Source organism: Excalfactoria chinensis, chromosome 12 (assembly GCF_039878825.1).
Source record: "Excalfactoria chinensis isolate bCotChi1 chromosome 12, bCotChi1.hap2, whole genome shotgun sequence".
NCBI lineage: Eukaryota > Metazoa > Chordata > Aves > Galliformes > Phasianidae > Excalfactoria > Excalfactoria chinensis.
Window position 1 is genome coordinate 16,013,338 of NC_092836.1, and position 14,813 is coordinate 16,028,150.

Consider the following 14,813-nt stretch of genomic DNA (forward strand, 5'->3'; position numbering starts at 1 on the left):
GAAGTTCACCCCGTTGTTTGCAATACACACGAAGGAGCACACGGACCCTTTTGTTTCACAGTGAAAACCTCCCGCCTGCTGCCTACCACAAGTAACGTGGATTTCTCTCGCTTCCCTTCCGCCCTTCAGGGATGTGGGTTTGTTATTTCTATGCTCGTAGGTCTGAGAACTTCAGTTCTGAAAGCGAAGCAAGAAGATTCCTTGGCTGCTTTCAGTTCCCGCAGCGTGGGGCAACGCTTTCATTTGTATCTCCCATAATACTGGGGTTTCACAGAGCTTTCTCCCTTTCCTCAGCCTTACTTCATCTCAATTGGCTGCAGTGTTGTTCCACAGCAGATCCAAAAGAACAGGGTCTGCTGCTGGGCTTGGCGTGTTCGGTTGTGGAAGCAGAACCAGATCATCCCCAGGTCGGCAGCGGTGTTTGCTGGGCTGTTTGGGCTGCATCGAAAGGAGGGGGGCTCTGCCTCAGGAAGACTATGGGTGTGAAGGCCAGAGCACACAGCTCTCCTGGACTGTCCCCTGAGTGCTGGGGGGGGCTGTGGGGCTGCAGGAGGAGCTACAGACATAGAGGAGCTTCCTTGATGGTGGTGGCGCACTGGAACAGGTTGCCCAAGGAGGCTGTGGATGCCCCATCCTTGGAGGCATTCAAGGCCAGGCTGGATGTGGCCTGGTCTGATGGTTGGTGATTCTGCACGTGGCAGGAGGGTTGGAACCGGATGATCGTGGTCATTTACAACCCAGGCCATTCCGTGATGCTTTGATTAGGGTGCACCTTTGTGCCTTCTCTGGGGTCTCTGCCACCAGGAAGCAGAACCAGCTGGGGAGGATGAGAGAAGTATAATGCATGCTCTCAGTATGCACATCAGCCCTCCTGAATCCTCACTATAATTATAACAGCTTATTATCTCTTGAAAAGAGCTGTAAATCTGGGCTTTGTGAGTGACTTGGACCACATTGTGCATTCTATGGCTGCGCTGTTGTCGTTCTGAAGCATCCTTTATCCCGTCTCCTTCAGATGTAGAGCTGTGACCAAAGGAAGGCAGAAGTAATTGGTGTGAAACTCCTAGCACTCGAGGGTGGATTCTTGCTGTACTTTCCTGTTGACTTGGCCCCTTCCTCAGGTTCTGTTAGTGCAACTTTGACAAACAGCCTTACTCATGCTGACCCATCTGCCTGCACTGTGGAATGGGAGGGCTAGGAGCTTGCTCCTGCCTTGGCCTCCTGCTGTGCCGCTGCTCATGGCTCTACCAAAGATGTGCATTTGTCAGCAGATCTGCTTTGATTTCCTTTTGCCTGTTCTTGGGGCCTGGTTGCATCACCTCTGTAGGTAACGCCAGGCAGTGAGGGGTGGTTGTGAGCAGAGAGGCAGGAGCTGAGCTGACGGTCACTTGGTACAACGGGACTGGGGGTTGCTGGGAGTGCCCTGCTGCATCTTTTGGAGCAGTTGATCAGACTTTGGTGTTGATGGAGGCCTGAGGAGGTCCTGTCCTTGTGCTGTGGTTTGCTGTCACTTTGTGAGGCTGGGTAGTAAACGGGATCACTGAGTTAAGTATACCTCCTTTTGGAAGGAGGAATCCACTTCCTTGCAGTTCATTCCTGCTAAAGAAAAGATGGTAGAGTTTAAGGAGGAAATCCTGGGAGGAGGGAGGTTCTTTTCACAGCAGGAGCCATGTGAAACACGAAGGGCCCGGCACTGAGGCTTTCGTGGCTGTTTGGATGGACCTTATTTCTGCAGCACTGGTTTTACCAAAGATCCACACAGTGGTCACGGAGAGGAGCTTTGTCACACCTTGACCTGAGGCTGCCATGTGGAGGTGGTGCCGTGCATGCCCATGTGTAACCACTTTGAGCCCCAGAGCTCACCTGCCACCTGCTGTGCCTTTGTCCTGCTGTGTGTACAGAATTGCTGAGCTTTGGAAGCGAGCAGAAACGGGATGTCGTGTGCTTTCCTTTGCTCTTAGCAGTGCCTGGTGGTGACTGTCCATGCCATCTGTTCCACCACACTGCTGCAGCTGGGTTAGTTTGCTTTAGAACTCATTTTGTTGAAGCATGTGAGCCCCATGTCTCCTCACCTTGGTGTTTGGGCACAGCCCTGCTCCACATGGCTGGGTTGGTGGTGGAGATTGCACTCATCTGGGCAGGGTGAAGGTGTCTGGTGTGTAAGCAGAGTTCAGAACTGGCAGGAGAGAGCTGTTGTCACATTCACTGATATGAATCCACCCTTTACTGTGATAAGGTGGCAAACAGTTTCAGACTGATTGATGTGTGGGATAAGCTCCTAAACCACAGCAGCTGGATTAGCCGGAGCGGATCTGGGAGCATCAGTGCATCACTTTGTGCTGTGCTCTGCTGCAGATGGATACGCTTCCTGCTTGGAGGCCTGACTTTGGCAATCCTCAGGAAGTCTTCACCTTTGCTACGGGTGGGAGGAAGTGGATTAGGTTTTTAGCCCTCTGTTAAAGCATGTACTGTTCCTATCGCTCAGCTTGATTAGGGCAGTGCTGGAGGAACAGAGCCTGTAATGATTTATTGGCAAAGCATACTCTGTTATCTAGATACTTTCCGAGGGCAAAGTAAGCCTAGCAGACCAATTGTGGTGATGGTTTCCTTGAGCAGCAAAGAGCTTTTGGCAGAAATAGTTTGGATTAAACATTAATTGCAAACTGTTGTTCAGGAATGGTCTTTGCTGTTTATAGATTGTGGTGTTCTCACATTTCCAGTCGCTCTGAATAGTGTTAGACAGCACAGTATGTTGGGAAGCTTTATGTTAATCAAGAGCAAATATCACATTGTTTGCCTGCCCGTATTGACAGTTTCGTTTCAGAAGTCATTTGAAGCTTGTAATTCATTCATGCCTAGAGGCACCATGGGTAGTTATGGATCTCACATGTCCCCAAGTGCCTTTCCCAGTTGGCGATGCTTTTCTTCCATGATGCATTTTCGTTGCCCGTGGCTTATTGTCATGTTGTTTGTTCAACAGGTCGTGCTGTCTTGGTGTTCTTACAGTGAATTACCTGTTTCTGGAAACCTACCAGACAAGGAAAACATGTGGGGAGACCATCGACAAGGCAACAGGACGGGCTCGTTTCGGTAAGCATTGCATTGTACAGCTTGCTTCTGTAGCGTGTTTCATTACCAAAAGCAGTGGGAACTTTCTGATTGCCATTGTGCACATCCTCCTGTGAGTGGGCAGTTTGGGCCAAAGCTGGGAGGTCCTCATGGAGTTAAGAGCAGGCAAGTTCAGCTACGTGTAGCTTTCTGTGTTTTTGTGCAGCTTTGCTCTTTTCTTTCCTTTTTTATTGGCAGTTGCTTTTAGTGTTTCAGTTCCTTCTCTACAGCACCTTTCCTAGTGATGTTTCATTTAGGTGCTGTAAGCTGAGGTGGTGCTGTGCCATGTGAATAGCCACTGTTAAGAACCAGAGGAGAAGTGCCTAATAGTGTCATGTTGATTCTCTTCAACTGCACTTGTTGCCTTAACTGCAGAAATACTGGCAGTTTAATTGCACCTGGCATTTTGTGTAAACCTCACTTTAATGTAGACCAGAATACCCCCCACGTGCTTGGCCGTGCTCCTTCACAATATGTTTTTGACTATCACTGGAAGTGTTGTGAAGATTCATGCATCTCTGACCTGCACCGTGTGATGTTTTTTAGCTCATATTCCTTTGCTTGTTACTGGACCCTGTGTCTGCAGTGGGGCTCTGGATAGGAAAAGTGGAGACACCAAGAGTTAGGGCTTCCCTCCATTGCGTGTAATTCTTTCATCCTTTGCTCACACGTCCACCTCAGTTACTTGAATATCAGCATGATTAATGTGCTTCCTCCTGGCACACCATGGGTGTTTGTAACAAGGGTATTTCAAATAATTGTCCAGCTGTAATGGGAAAAACTGATCACAAAGAACAATGTCCTGCAGAACCTGTCTTAATGCTGTTGCTGCGAGAGCGATTGTGATTTGTGGCCCTGTTGGTAGTGCTGCTCTGCTGATTCTTAAGTGAATTTAATTGGTATCGTTCTTTACTTTGCTGGGTGGGGAACTCTAACCTTGAACAAAGTTATTCCTATTGTATATGGTGGTGAAGCAGGGCTTGCAGCTTAGTAAATCTGTATGCAGTTGGATTACAAATGTGCATTTTGATGAGTGATTCTACAGTGAAACTCAAAGAGGATCTTGCTGTAGCTGCAAAGGAAATGGCCACTGGTTGGGGTGGGATTTGGTGCTTCTTTAGAATGCTTTATTTACTGTTCTTTTTTCTAAATGTAGTGCAGTAGAGCTTAGCTCTACAGGTAGCTTAAAACGTGGCTCTCAAAAGAACAAAAGAACCCCAAACATTGGGTTTTGATAAACTGTATGAAGTGGAAACTTCTTCCTGAGTGGTGGTATACAGGGATCAGGAGAGCTCGTGGCTATCTGGTTGTAATGCTGGTACAGGACAGCCTATCTTGAAGCATGAGTGCGGGATAATCGCACACATTGGTTATGGGTGTGCTCCTGTGAGGCATCTTCAGAGTCTGAACTGATTGCTGTCAGGATGTTGCTGGTTTAGACTCCAGCACGAGAGGCAAAAATGAGTCTAAATAGAGTGTTACTTGAGCATGTTTGGTAGCCTTTGCTTTTGTGTGCCTCGTGACAATGTGATACGTTAGCTGTTTGTAATATTGCCCAGAGAACTTAAGCTCAAGTTGTTCCTCCCAGGCATGTGCTGGTGATGCTCATAAACAAACACACCAGCTGGTGGAACCTTGAACAGCTGCAGAGCTGTGTGCAGCGCAGGACTATGCGGATTGCTACCATCATTAACCCATTAATATTGCAGGTATTCCCTGTTGAGTGCTTCTGGAAATTGTGCTGAAATGGGAGCACCCAAGTTTACTTTCTCACATCTGTCGTATGCTGCCTCATCTTATACTGCCAAACATCAATATCTTCTGCGGATCTTAGACTGTTACACCACTCTATAAAAAGTTTAGAGAAGAATGTGCTGCTATATAGATTTCAGACTCTAAGCACGTTATGAATAATACTGTCTTTATTTCTACAGTGGGAGCCAAGAAGAAAGGTTTGCTCCCGGGTGGAACAGGGACTATCCTCCTTCCCTTGATAGTCTTGCTCAAGAAAGACACTCTGGCAACTTCTCTGGCAGAGAATCACTTCCTTTTGATATCCAGGCACTCGCAGGCCTCCTCAATCCTCAGTTTGCCAACAGAGAGGAACCTTCTTTCAGCTTTGGAGCTAGAGATGGACCACGTAGTGACTTCAGAGGTGGGGAGGGGCACCACGATTTCAGGGGCAGAGATTTCCCACCGTCTGACTTTCAGAGCAGAGATGAGTCTCAGCTGGATTTCAGAGGTAGGGAGCCACCCCCTTCTGAGTACAGGGGTAGGGATATGTTCCCCGGAGACTTTCGGGAGAGAGAAGGCCCCCCTATGGACTTCAGGGGTGGGGACGTTCCTCCAGTGGACTACAGAAACAGGGAGACGTTCCGTATGAACTACAGGGACAGGGAAGCGCATAACATGGACTATAGGGGTAGGGATGAGCCTCCATCAGACTTCAGGGGAAGGGGATCTTTTGATCTGGATTTCAGAGGTCGAGATGGATCTCATTCAGACTTTAGGGCAAGGGATGTGCCCGAGTTAGACTATAGAGGCAGAGACCATTCCTATTCAGACTTCAGAAGCAGGGATGTACCCGATTTGGACTTCAGAGGTGTGGGCACCTCTGATTTGGACTTCCGAAATAGAAATGCACCATCATCAGATTTCAGAAATAGGCACAGGTCCCGGTCTGATCAGGACTTTAGGAGCAGAGATATGCCTCCTCCTATGGACTTTTCAGACAGGGAAATGCCTCCTGTGGATCAAAACCTTGTAGATTTTAGACGCAATCAATCTACCGTACCTTTAGCAGAAAGAGAGGGCTCTGGTTTAAACACCAGCAAGAGAGAGGAGCCTGTGCTTGGTCTGGAAAGAACTCCTTTTGGTAGTCAGAAAGGTGAATTTCAACACTCGGAAGCACCAGCCAGAGAAGAGGAATGCCTTGGATTGGGTCTCAAAGACAACGCCTCGCACAATTTCCAAAATAGTCGTGGACCTCTTCCTGCTCTTCAGGACCAAGAGGAGCAACCTCAGACCTTTGCTAACAAGCAGCAACAGCAGCAGCAGCTTCCTGGGGGGGAGCAGCAAAGATCCGATTCTGATCTTGGGTTAAAGGGTGAAGATGATCTGGATTTCCTTGGAAGGCAAGATACGGACTACCGAAACATTGAGTATCGTGATGTGGATCACCGGCTGCCAGCGTGTCAGTTGTTTGACTATGAACATGGCAAGTCATTTTCAGAGGGAAAGCCCAGCAAAGATTCTAGGCCCTACAAGAACCTCCAGGTAAGTGGCTTTGTCACTTGAGATTTCTCTTGAATGCGTGTTGTCCAGTGGGTGGAAGGAGCTGGGTGGGACTCTTCATGTGACATCAGTTCTGACCTAATTCACTGTTCTTCTCTGAGATGAGCCTCTTGCTCCAGGCCGTTTTAGTGGTCATGCTTTCTGCCTTAGAAATATCTTCTTCAGAGAAATGCAGTTTCTCAATTGAGAATTGCTAAACGCATACAAGCAGATGTGGTTCAGAAAGTCCCCAGTTTGAAAATGACCAGACAAAGAGAGGGAGTTAAGGGAGAAGTATTACATAGGCTACCTTACTTTCTGCTAGTCATCTGCCTATGAGTGCTGCAGAGAGAAGGTGCTGAGACAGATGGGCATAGAACAGTGCAGCTCTTTACCTTCAGAATCAACTTTGAAACTTGAAGTTAATGATAACTATTGAATTAACAGCTACTATTGAATTCATTTCCTACTTTTGGAAAGCGGGCAGAGGTTGTTTTGCTTTTCATGTTTCAAAAACATGGAAATGGATGCAATGCGGGCCAAGGATGCAATTTACAAGATCGTTTGTGTTGTGTAGACTGTACGGAGATGCTTCCTGGATCTCATTGCATAGCGTGATAAGCATGCAAAGCTCATTATGCTAATGTTGCAGAACTGAACCTTAAGCAATGTTATGGTAAAGACACGAGCGGTACTGCTTACAAACCTTTGTATTATACATTTCTTTACTTCATTATGGTTTGTGTAACTTGTGAATCAGTATGTCGGGTTTGTTAAAAAACATAACAAAACGTTTTGATTGTGTGAACTCAAGGACCAAGATTACCGGACCTGCCCTGAATTCGTGAAGCCAAGCAAGCTCATTCGGCTCGGAGGAGTGCCTGAAACTGCCACCAAGGATGATGTAAGTGGGTTGTTCTTCATCCAGAATTCACTGCAGGACTTTCAAAACTTGGATGCAATGTTTCTAAACTTAGCATTTTCAAGCCTGGTGAGTGTAATTCAGACAGTCTGTCATTTTCCCTAAGGAAAATCCCAATATAGAAATGATCGCAGTGTTATTTTCTTAACTGATTATTCTGCTTTTTCTTTTTTTTTGAAGGCCTGGAAATGCTGGTGGTTTTTTTTTCTGCAGTCACATATGTGATGTTGGTGGGTGAAAGCCTCGACCGCCAGACTCTTTTTAACGTGCCTTCCTTCCAGGATTACTTTATATAGAGACAATATTTTTATTACTTCTGCTATTACGTTTGGAGTCTGGAGGACATTGGGGTTTGAGTGAACTTTTTCTTTCGTGGTTGCTTGAAACTGCTAAATTGAGATCTCATGAAGACAGAAAAGATATCTCCTGCTCATTTGTAGTGTAAAAAACCAATAATCTAGGCTACAAGGTAGAAAAAAAGAAAGTTATCTGTTCAAAGGCTTCCACTTCTAATTAATTTTTCTTCCTTTTTGTGATAGCTCCAGACTGGAGAACACCTACACACACAGTTAGTGCAAGGTTTAGCTGTGGTGATCAGCTCTTCTGAGGCTTAATACTGGAATCTGGTTAGTAGAGGACTCATGGCAGAAACTGTCTGTTAAAGGCAGTAAAATCTCTCTGACCTTAAATAAGGATCAGAGGGGAGCGATGTGGCTGCAAACAGCATGATGGAGCAGCTCTGAGCAGTTGAGTTCTGGTGTTAATAGCGGTTGTTTAGTTAAACAAAAAAACAAATGATCAAATATTCCCCCAAACTCAAAAAATAGTTCTCAGGTACCGTGGGAGCTTTATCAGGGAAGAGTGGCTGTTTGTAACTGTGTTAACAAAAGAAGCCTTCGGGGAAAAGGATTGTACATGAGCAAGGGCTTCACTTTCTGAGGTTTGGTTTTGGAGACTGAAGTGGATCCTGGTTTTCCTGTAGATCCTCAATGCTTTCCGAGGGCCAGATGGGATGCCTGTGAAGAACTTGCGACTGAAGGATTACAGTTCAGGTGAGAATGCTTTGCCAGTGTTTCTGGTTTGGGGTTTTCAGGAGGGTATTTTTCACACCAATACGTACCTAGTCTGTTTGACTGGAGTCACTGATGCCATAATTACAGGTATTTTGGAATGCAAATGCCCACTGAGTTCTGTATTTGGCTCTTATGTCTGCAGAATTGGTGGCTGTGCTGTTACTTCAGAGCTAATGCATGTCCTGGTGCTTCTAGCTGTAGGAGCAGCTGGAAAAAAGCAGCAAGGCTGTTCTAATAGCTACCAAGGATGAAAACAAAAAAAAAAACCCCATCAAACAAAAATCAGGTTAACTCCCAACAGATTATTATATTTTTTTTTTCCTCTTTTAATTAACATCATTCAATCCTTTTGGATTTTCTCAGTCTTGTTTCTGAGGTGTGAGGCTGTGGAACACATACTACGCAAATAGTGGCCCCATGAAACCTGATACTCCCTGATGCTTCTCCTTCAGTAACATGGAACTGTCACCCTTCTTAGATATGAAACATAAAAAAAGAGAAAGCGAGTTTTGTAAGCAAATATCCAAATACTGGGCCAGACAGTAAAGACAAACAAAGATGTGCGGTGGTAGGAAAGGAGGGGTGAGTCTTGGGGTGAGGTTTGGGTTTTGCTAGTAGGGAATGCCTTGAAACAGAAGGACCATCTAAAGTGACCTCTCCTGTTCTGATGGTAGCAAACAGCTCCTGCTCCACAGTCGTCATTTTCTGTCATTTTCCAAAGAGAGGAAAACCAGCAGAGCTGTTTCCATTGTCTTTTTCTAAACCAAGGAAAGCAGAGGCTTCTACTGTCAGTGCTTTTTCATATTACCAGCATGGGTTGCACGTGGAGCAGCCAGAATCCTTCCTGTCAATATTTATATAAAGGCTTCCTGGGTGTTTAGTAGCTGGGGACAGAAACTGGGGCACTTGGGTATTTCTCAAGTATATTTTTGTTTCTGGAAGCTGTCAAAGGAGATTTCACAACCTTCTCATGAACCTTTGAACTAAAGAAAACTTGTGTTGCATAATCTGGTCTGGCCCAACAAACACGGCTTAAAGGGCGCAATCTTTCTTGCTTCCTTTCCTCTTTTCCGAACGCAGTACAGCGTGGCTGTCAGCCGGGCAGTGCTGAGCACAGCCCCACCATTGCAGCACGTTCACTTTTTGCCTTTCTTGATGTGATTTGCCCGTTGTTGACTTCCTGAAACAAGTAACTTTGCAGTAATAAATCACTTGAACTGGGGACGTTTCTGTAAGTCTCTTCCTTGCATTCGTTACTACAACTTAGTGCCAGAACTCACTGCCCTCATTAGAGAACCATTGCGTTTTACCCATTCCCAGTTTCAGAGGTAACCATCTGAGAGGCTGTGTTTGGTGTCCAGTGTGGAAGCTCTCATATCTGCTGATGGTCACATGTGGAATGAGAGCTGCTTCTTTCCTGGTATCGCTGTGAAAGCTGCATTCTGTTTCAGTCGATCTCAGCAACAGCAGATTTGATTTTATTATAAAGTTTTCCCAGCTTGCAAAAGCCAGGGGACGAAGAACAAAGTTAAAACCAGCTCATATTTTGTGAGCTATTTAAAGCCAGTGTTTAACCTTGTCCTTTCAACATCAGTAATTTAAGTGCTGTAGTGCTATTCTGGGTTATATTGATGCTTCAAAGACTGTTTCGCATCGTGTCCTGAGGCTGCAAATGCAGCTACTAATTTAAACAGCTTTCTGATCCTCGTTACACAAGATGGATGTACATCTAGGACAGAAAAAGCTTCCTGGGTTGTGAAAACGTTTACTTGAAATTGGGTAACTAGAAGCTGTAGTAAACTTAATCCAGCTTTTCACTTGAGGTTATCCTATAGAGAAATGTGCAGAACTGACTTCATCTGAACATGAGATAAGCTTAGCCTGCTTGAAGCTAAAGGCCAGTCTTTTGCTGAATGTGGCTTTTACGGTGGAGTGTGGTGTAAATGAAGAGTTAAAAGCAAACCTCCTGGATTGCTCGTGTCTCTGATCCACCTGGGCCCCCTGGCTGCCTTCATGTATCAGTGTTACGACAGCAGCAGCCTGGCTCAGAAGAGTGGGTTGTATAATTCCGAGTGCTGTCCAGAAATGTTAAAAATAACATTAATCGTATGTGCATGTACTTCATGTTGAGTGTGTTCGGGAGAGAAGAATGCCTGCAGCTGCCGGAGAACAAAACCAGCCATAACAAATAGCACGCAATTAACTTGAAAGAAGCGAGGTTCAGATCAGTTTCACGAGGACATCATGCTTTTCATAAAGATGATCTCAGCGGCTTCAGTGCAATGATTCCATTGGGTGATCTTCCTCAAGACTCTGTTCTGGGGGAAAATATATGGTTGGCTTTTCTGGGGTGGGGGGATGGGGGGAAGCAGTTCTTTATAAACACCTTCCTTTTTACATGCTGGAAGTGTTGAGGGATGTGCGTTTTCTCTGAAGGTTGTGCTAAGCCTGGAATGCTGTTCTTAGTATACCTGCTGGGTTTTGATATGCATGCAAGCTGTTTATTCTTTAGCTTGTTTCGTCTCTGAAGTGCACAGGCTGTAACGCTTTCTAGATGGTGAAAAGGTGGAGAATGGAGAGACCTTGAGAAGTGGCACAGTATTTGTGTTTGGGTCGGTATTTGTGTTTGGGTCGAACAGGCAGGTGTTTGCAGACAATCAGAAAACGTCCGAGCGGAATCTCACAGTGATAACCAGTGTGACATCATCTCGTATTTCCTTTTGTCTGTGAGCTGTCTCAGATCTTTTGAATCGGTGCCTGTACGGATTGAAAGTAGCATCATCAGTTTGTTGGGGGGGGGGGAAAAGGGTTTCTTCCAACATCATGTTAAATGTTGGCAGAGCTATTAGGTTGTCGGCTTAGCTTTCAGCTGCTCCTTTCAAGTGCGTTTGAGCCTATCTGTTCGATTAATCATTACCAAGCGTAAACCCGGAGGTGACAGTGGAATCTTGCCAAAGTCCATCACTTGTTTTAGCTTCACATCTCCTGGTGCCTCTTGCTGCCCACTGCTGTTGCAGAGGTGCCGATGCACCGCTTTGGTAGGTGCTAACAGTGCTGACTTGTAGCTGTCTGAGAAGCTCCTGTTGGTGCCTGTGAGCTTCCCTGCTGAAAGTTCCTCTCTGGGATTTCAAGGCTTTCCTGTGGTCCTCTTGCCACGGGGCTGCCTGTCCTTCTGTCAGTCTGGGAACTTGGGGCAGAGCTGCCAGAAACTTGAAGCTGACACCTTTTGGCCTTCAGGAAAACCAGTACCGTTGGCATCAGGCATAATTCATTGCTGGCTGAGCCACCTATGTGCACTAGCGTTTATGCCTCGTTTGATATCTGTGGCTCTTATGTTGTAGGTGCCTGGAGCTGAGCCCTGTTCCTCTCTGTGTTAAATTTAGTACAGTTTTTTCTAGTGCTTTGCCAAGGGATTTTATCTTGATCTTGCTAAGCTCTGCCGCGCTGGTACCCTGTTTTATATCTTAATAATTAATATTGTAAAATTGTAATTAATATTAAGAAGCCCCTTAGGTAAACCTACGAAAAGTACCTTTTGGTTTTCATCATTTGCTCTTTGTCCCAAGTGTACTCGCTTTTTGTCTGTATCAGAACAATGAATCGTTTGCAGGAATATTCCAAGCGAACCCTGAAGTTTAAAATGGCATTCCTTACAACATGGAATTTTAGCCAAACTTATAATTTAAAACCCAGAAATGTGTGCTTCCTAATGGAGAAACTGACACAAATCTCAAGTGATGCACCCCTCCATACTAGGGATAAGGTCTCCATTTCCTGGGGTGCAAGGCCAGGTGAGATCTGATCAGGGTGAGATCTCTTCTTAAAGCAGAGCTTTTGTTGTGGCTGGGGGCATGGCTGTGCTTGTGTCTGGCTATGGTGATGCCCTAGGAGGTCAGGGCTGCTGGTGAAGTACTTCAGTGCAGCTTCCCAAGGAAGCCTTGGGACAGGCAGTGGAGCTGAACTGCTGTTCTGCACAGAGAGAGGATGCTTCTGCAAGCATGCAGCCACGCACCTCTATGCTGAACCTAGCTCTTCAGTTTCCTTACAAGAGTGATGCAATACCCTCAGGCAAACTGCTGACAAGGGTGGTTTTGTGTCTAGCTAATAGCTTCCTCATGAAGACAGCTTCTACCAACCATATGGAGTTTGATTAGAATAGATCTCACAGAGACTTACGTCCTTCAGTTTGCTACAAATAACATGCCATGGGATGACATGACACGTCTCTAATACATGCTGTGGCACAGAGGTTCCTGTTGTGTTAATTATGCAGAACACAACTTGGCTCACCATTAAGGCTGGAGCTGCGGCACACTGGGAGCCTCCTGCTAAGGCTCAACCAAGTCACCTGCTTGTCACCAGAGCTCTTTGTTCTGTGGGGCCCATCTTTGAACCTTAGGTAGGGAAATACTGTCAGCACTGAATCTTGTTTGTAGGCAAAGTCCTGATCAGGGCTGAAAAAGCACCTAGCTGGTGTGTTGCCTCTTGCAAGCACAAAGCATTCTTGCTAGGCTGTCTTCATCTGTGATGGCTTGGGAAGTGGGAAGTATGACTGATGAAGTTTGTGTCTGCAATAGTGATCGACCTTGGTTCGTGATTTACAGCATGTTCAACAGAGAAAGCAACAAACAGTCATCCATAAAACATGATCGCAGCCCTTTTGACATGCACAGTCCTTCTCTATGACTGCTTTTAGAAATATGTTCAGCTTTTATTCGTTTATTTATTTATTTTGCATCTCTAATGCGAAACTTCAAGGCTTCTCACAGCATGCTGACTTCATTGGGTTAATTGCTTTTCTGAATCGTTTGTGTTAAGTGACAGGTGCTGGAAGCCTAGGTATACATTGCCAGCGTTTTAAGACCCATTTCTTCTCTGTAAAACCTCCCCAAGTAGGGAACATCCAGTCTTCTCATGGAGTTCTGTGATGGCCTCAACCTCCCTTAGATTCCTTGTTTCTGTACAAGCATCATCTAATACCATGTCTCTAATAAAGTTATAATGTCTTACCATTGTGGGCTTTTCCCTCTCCTCGTTGCACTACCGTACAGCTGCTGCCCTTGTAGGCCTAGAGGACAGCCATTTGGTGCTCTGAGTGCTCTGCCACAGCCCTGTAATGTACAGGGCTGTGTGGACTGACCACGTTTTGGGAGCAAGCAGATCCTTTCATCTGGATGGAGGGCGAAAGATGGGCAGTAGCATCATACCCTGCACGGTACAGCTGTATTTCATGTTTTCTGGTTTCAGTGTTCTCTTGTGCAGCATTGAAAGTATAATTTTCTTATACAGAGGGACAAGATGAAGTGACAACCTTTTTTTTCCAGCAGCCAGGTGTGGTTTGTGTATGTTCAGCCTTTGAAATGAACTGGGGACACGGCTTTTTGTGGATTGTCCTATTTATTATTCAACAGCAAGCTTTTCTAATACAGCTCTTCAGCTTCAGTATCTCTAAAGACCAATTTATCTGTGCTGAAAAGAAGCCTGACAAATTTATGGGAGCTTTGAGTCTACCAGCTGGTATTGAGAGTGCTCTTGCTTTTGGCTTCTGAGTGTGTGTGTTAGCACAGATTGATTGCTGCTGCTCCTTGCAGGGCGCCCTCCTGATGTTCACACCCTGTGGGCAGCTTCATTTTCCCTGCTCCCTGCAGCAGGCACTGCATTGCTGCCCATCCTCATTGCGTGGTGGGACTTGTTGTATGCACACAGTGCCTGGTCAGGAGGCACAGGCTTCTTTGAGGTGTTAGGTTATTATTACCTGTTAATAATAGTGCACTGTAGCAGTACAGAAATATGAAGAAAGTCCTGTATTTCCCAGCATTTCCTTGAGTGGAGGTATTCGGTCTTTAGTATGGATGACTTAACAGGCTACCTAGGCCTCCTGATCTAGGTGACCTCTGTCTGCACCTTTCCTTGGATATAGGAAACGTTTCTGTGTGGGGTTGTGGACATGCTGCCAAAACCTCCCACAAATGAGTTAGTTATTGCTGTCAACCAAGCAAAAGCAAGCTCTTTCCATGAGAAATGTGCAAAACTCACTGTCTGCAGCTGTGAAGACCAGTGTGTGAGACTGCAGATCCCTTCAAGGATGGTCAAAGCCATAGAATAAAATATCCTGAGTTGGAAGAGACCCGTAAGGATCGTCAGGTCCGTCCCCAATAGACGACTTGTCAGCCCATGAGAGAAGTCCTTCGTCTTCACCCACACTTTATGCTCTTGTTGCCTTTGAAGCAGTACAACTTTCGTCTCTAACACAGATTAAGCTCTACAGGGGATTATCCTGTGTTCTGTTTGCTGTGCTGTCTCTGGAAAGAGCGAGCACCAGCATCATCCTTGTATCAGCAGGTTGGATTTGCTGGTGGAGACACCATCATTATCTTCTTCCCTCAGGCCACTTGGCCCCATCTGGCAGATGCAGGCGTGAATGATGGCAGAGCAAA

At 45.8% G+C, this 14,813-nt stretch overlaps 1 protein-coding gene across 4 annotated transcripts in view; it reads left to right on the forward strand.

Annotated features, from left to right (window-relative positions):
• RBM6 (RNA binding motif protein 6) overlaps positions 1-14,813 on the forward strand; it is a 51,424-nt gene that overhangs the window by 650 nt on the left and 35,961 nt on the right. For 2 of the 4 annotated variants that reach the window (XM_072347090.1, XM_072347089.1), the window contains exons 2-5: positions 2,981-3,090; positions 5,043-6,384; positions 7,196-7,285; positions 8,286-8,355. In XM_072347090.1, the coding sequence (XP_072203191.1) occupies positions 3,047-3,090; positions 5,043-6,384; positions 7,196-7,285; positions 8,286-8,355 (1,546 nt within the window). In that variant the 5' untranslated portion in view covers positions 2,981-3,046. Of the gene's footprint in view, positions 1-2,980; positions 3,091-4,817; positions 6,385-7,195; positions 7,286-8,285; positions 8,356-14,813 lie in introns of all 4 variants that reach the window. The other 2 variants (XM_072347091.1, XM_072347092.1) reach the window with 1 other exon arrangement.